Genomic DNA, 4,146 nt, shown 5'->3' on the forward strand with positions numbered 1-4,146 from the left:
TGAATGTCAAACACCAAGTTCTCTTCTGTAACCGAGTCTGTCTAGTGTTACGGAATTCCCATACCCCTCCTCCCCTTCTTCCTTGAAGGTAAATGCCTATGGCAGAAATCTCAGGTTCAAGCCCCAGGAACTAACTGATCGAAATGCTTTTCCACCTCGTTCACAGAACCGCCCCTTGTCAACTCTGATCAGCAGCAGCCAGTCCTGCCGGTACACCCTGGATCCCAAGAAGAAGCATGTCTCAGAAGCCATCTGCAAGGAACAACACCGTTTCCTGCCTTTCTCCCACAAGTAGGTCACATGCTACACCCCTGATTCATCATTTATGGGATCTGAGCTGCATGCTTCTCGGGAGCCCTGATCCAGGCTAGCCTGTGCCTGTGAGGGGACTGTGAAGAGCTACAAAGCAGAGGCCATACCTGCCCCGCTTTCCAAGCTAACAGGTGATTTGTCAGGATATCTCAGGCATGCAAAACAATTTGAGACCAACAAAAGATATCTGAGACCCAGACTTTAAGGGTTATAAATCGGGAAAAGCCAGGATCATTACAGGCTGCCCTGGTTCAAAGGGCTTTGTGGAGGATTTGGAATTTGGACTGGAGAGCTGTATATCCAAATCCATTTTGAAAATTGTCATCTTAAATTTATTGAGTAACTGCCGTAGGAATTTCGAGGCACAGAGTTCATTCCTACCATGTGGGCACTCCAAACTGGTTGAAGGTAGAAGGTGCATATGTCCTTTGATGCAAGGACAGATAGCATGACCAGGAGGAGGTGGGTGCTGTTCATCAGGGGCTCAGGATGACCATTAACCATGGTTTAAAGGTCAGGATTTGGGTAAAAGCGGACACAGGGAAACATTCACCATGGAAAGCCTGGAGTGCTTGCCATCCTTTGTTACCTGCTGTGCTTCCTTTGTTATCAGGAATGGGATGATGGCACAGATTACACAGACTTTGAAACTTGAAGAGACACGTAATTTCAACAGTCGCCTCTTTGATGAAGGTAAGACTTTATACCCACGGGGTTGCCAGGGCCAGGAGATCTGCCCAAGATATTTCACGCGTCAAGGCTTAGCTCCTTGCTGGGCCCTGTGAAACACCTGCTGACTGATGACTTAAGTGGGCTCTGCTATTCTGGCGGTGGGCTACTCTAGCGAGAAAGCGTGATCACGTCCAAATGCCAAATGACAATGGGACACGAGAAAGGGAGAAGTTTCCCAAAGCTACCTAGGTTTTTGTAAGTAGGAAACTGACCTCCTAAGTCTACTTCTGGTGGGTCTGACAACCTCATACACCTTGTGGTAAGGCCTGAGGCCTGGGACAAGTAGGAGCGAGCCTTCAGGGTCATGAATTGGTCTTTAGAGCTGGAAGGGACCGTAGCAATCTCCATCTCTACCCTAGCCCTGCATTTGCCTTGGATTTAAGTCTGTCTTATGCATTACCTCACTGTTGTCAGCAACCTGTGATGTCAAGTGGTAACCATGTATGCTTTTAAACTTATTCTACAGAGGGGAAAATGACACGTAGAGAGGTTTATTCTACAGAGGGGAAAATGACACGTAGGGTCATGGTATATTAGAGGTGGTACAAAATGAGCCCCTAGGTCTAATCTAAGTCAAGATTCTTTCCATTACGCCACACGTCCAAGCTGAATTTACCCCCTTCCCTAGCATAGGTAGGACAGGGTCATGGAGGAGACACAAAAGAGTCTTCCCCTCCCCCACAAACTGCTGTGAGATTCAACTGGAAGAAATGATGGGCGAGCCTCAGCTGCAGCCATATCAGCAGCAGCACCTCCATGCCGGTTCTTTTGGGCAAAGAGGTAGTCGATAACAGATTCAGACAAGCCTGGATTCAATTCCGGCTCTGCCTCTTACACCCAGAGAGGTCCTGGGCAAGGTGAGTTGCTCCAGTCTGGGTCTTAGCTCCCTATCTTGAAGTCAAGGCATTCTACTAACCCACAGGGATAGTGTGATGAGTCAGTGAAAACGCTGAAGTCAGATACCTCGCACAGAGCCAGATACATAATGGGCATCAAGTACAGGAGAGTTTTCTTTTCCCCTTTGCTGATATCCCACTGATTCCCAGTTTCCAATAGACCAAGATATGGTTGAAACATAAAGGGAAAGCAGAAATTCCTTTGACACTTTCCTCCTTCCAGGTACCAGGGAGGTGGGTCTCGCCTTTGAGAGCACCAAAGCCGCGTCACCCCCGGGGCAGGCCGAGGCCGCCATGAAAACCCTCCAAGAGCTGCAGAGCCTACACATCTCTGAGCAGAACGCCAAGAGAGCGAACCTCTTCAGTAAGCTGGTGTCCGAGCTGCGAGGCCTCAGCGACGAAGCAGTCTCAGCCCTCTTGCCAAAGCTGTTCGGGGTGTCCAGGTATTTATTTAATAGTTGCGCCTCAGTCTTTCGTGGATTATAAACCTATGGTAACTGGCTGAAACCTTGGCCAAACAGAGAATCTTAGGGACCATTGAAATATCAAGACTGTTAGTCAGTTTAGTCGATCAGTTCATGTTTGCTGGATAGAGAGATACCAGCTCACGTGCCTAGTGGTCCATGGGCAACGCACACATATATATGTTGCATCCAAGGGAGATATGTGTTTGCGTGTTAAAATAGGAGGGAAATATTTCCCATACTTTCATGGGTATCTTCTAATTCCTCGTTCCGTTACCCTGGAAAGGTTTGAGACAAAAAGACCTTTGTACCTTTGGGAATACAATAGGCTAGTGGAGAGAGAACTCAGGCAAACAAAATAATACTGTGATTTCTCTGGACTTCAAGGCACTGGCTCTCAGTGCTGTGAAGGTTGGAAAAGAAACAGGACTGAAATGAGACCATGCCAGTGTTTATGTGGCATGTTCTGGGTTCCGACCAAGGGACAGTGATGACAGTGCTCTCTGGGTGAGAGTCCAGAGGGTCCCTTTTCAGACTTGCCTCCATGGCGCCCTCCAGTGGTTAATGCTCGGAGGGAAGGCTTCCTGGTTGGAGTCTGAGCTGGATTCGGGTGGTGAATAAGGGCAGGGAGGGCACTCCTGGCAGAGGGCACGCCGAGGGCCAAGGGTGTTTCGGCGGCCGCGAAGGCGATCTCTGTGACTTTCCCGGCCCTTTCCTCCTCAGCCCCATCACTCTTCAAGCCCTGATGCAGTGCGGACGGCCCCAGTGTTACGCTCCCATCCTCCAGTGGCTGAAGAAGGAGAAAGCCCACCCCCTTCTGATAGACGCTGTAACCTACCTGGTGGCCCTGCTCCCAGGACCCTCTGCCCAGAGGCTACGGGACATCTTCAACACAGCGAAGGAGCAGCAGAGCCGGGCCACTTTATATGCTCTGAGTCACGTGGTCAACAAGTGAGTTTTACACCGGTTCTCCTCATAGATACTGAGGGAGACCCCCACATCTCCACACTGAGATTGTACTCTGCCCTCTACTTTCAAAGTTTGATGCTTACTCTTTTGTTTTCCTACTGGCTTTTTTTTTTTTTGAAGTCAGTAAGGGCTTGAAATAAATCGGCAAACACAAGTTTGGATTTTAAGATAAACCTAGCTATGCATCCTGAGTAGTCCTAATGCTCGTTCTGCAGCTATCATAGGACAGACCCTGCGGTGACCCAAGACCTGCTGGACATCGCTGATTACCTGTCGGAGCAGATTCGCGATGACTGCACTGGGAACGAAGATCACACCTACCTGATTCTGAGGGTACTTTCCGTCTTTTCTGTAATACACATCGTTTCAGAAGCACTTTTCCTGGGTACCCGCTCCTTCTCCTTCTGCACTCTGATTCCCTCTCGTTGCTTTCCGATGCAGGTCATTGGAAATATTGGTGGAACCATGGAGCAGCTGACCCCAAGACTCACGTCATCAGTCCTAAAATGTATCAAAAGTACGGAGCCATCACTGCTGATTCAGAAGGCTGCCATCCAAGCCTTGCGGAAAATGGAAATTCAAGATGAGGTAAGGTCTGCAGAGGAGGTCTGAAGGTGAAAATTATTCAGTTTGACAAGGATTTGGAATGAGATTCTAAATCTTGTCATTCCAAGGACCTTATTCTACTGCTTTCTAATTGCAAATTTCGACAGTCCTACTGACTTGACTGCCTCACAGTATATAGACATGAGAGGAATGCTTGACCTTGCCGC

General features: G+C 48.7%; 1 protein-coding gene across 1 annotated transcript in view; it reads left to right on the top strand.

Annotated features, from left to right (window-relative positions):
* The window catches only part of APOB (apolipoprotein B), a 72,783-nt gene that overhangs the window by 39,466 nt on the left and 29,171 nt on the right, over window positions 1-4,146 (top strand). The window contains 5 exon segments of the mRNA XM_011356625.2: window positions 926-1,005; window positions 2,164-2,383; window positions 3,128-3,355; window positions 3,589-3,706; window positions 3,815-3,961. Of these exon segments, the coding sequence (XP_011354927.1) occupies window positions 926-1,005; window positions 2,164-2,383; window positions 3,128-3,355; window positions 3,589-3,706; window positions 3,815-3,961 (793 nt within the window).

The sequence above is a fragment of the Pteropus vampyrus genome, unplaced genomic scaffold, assembly GCF_000151845.1.
Source record: "Pteropus vampyrus isolate Shadow unplaced genomic scaffold, Pvam_2.0 Scaffold28, whole genome shotgun sequence".
Taxonomy (NCBI): Eukaryota; Metazoa; Chordata; class Mammalia; order Chiroptera; family Pteropodidae; genus Pteropus; species Pteropus vampyrus.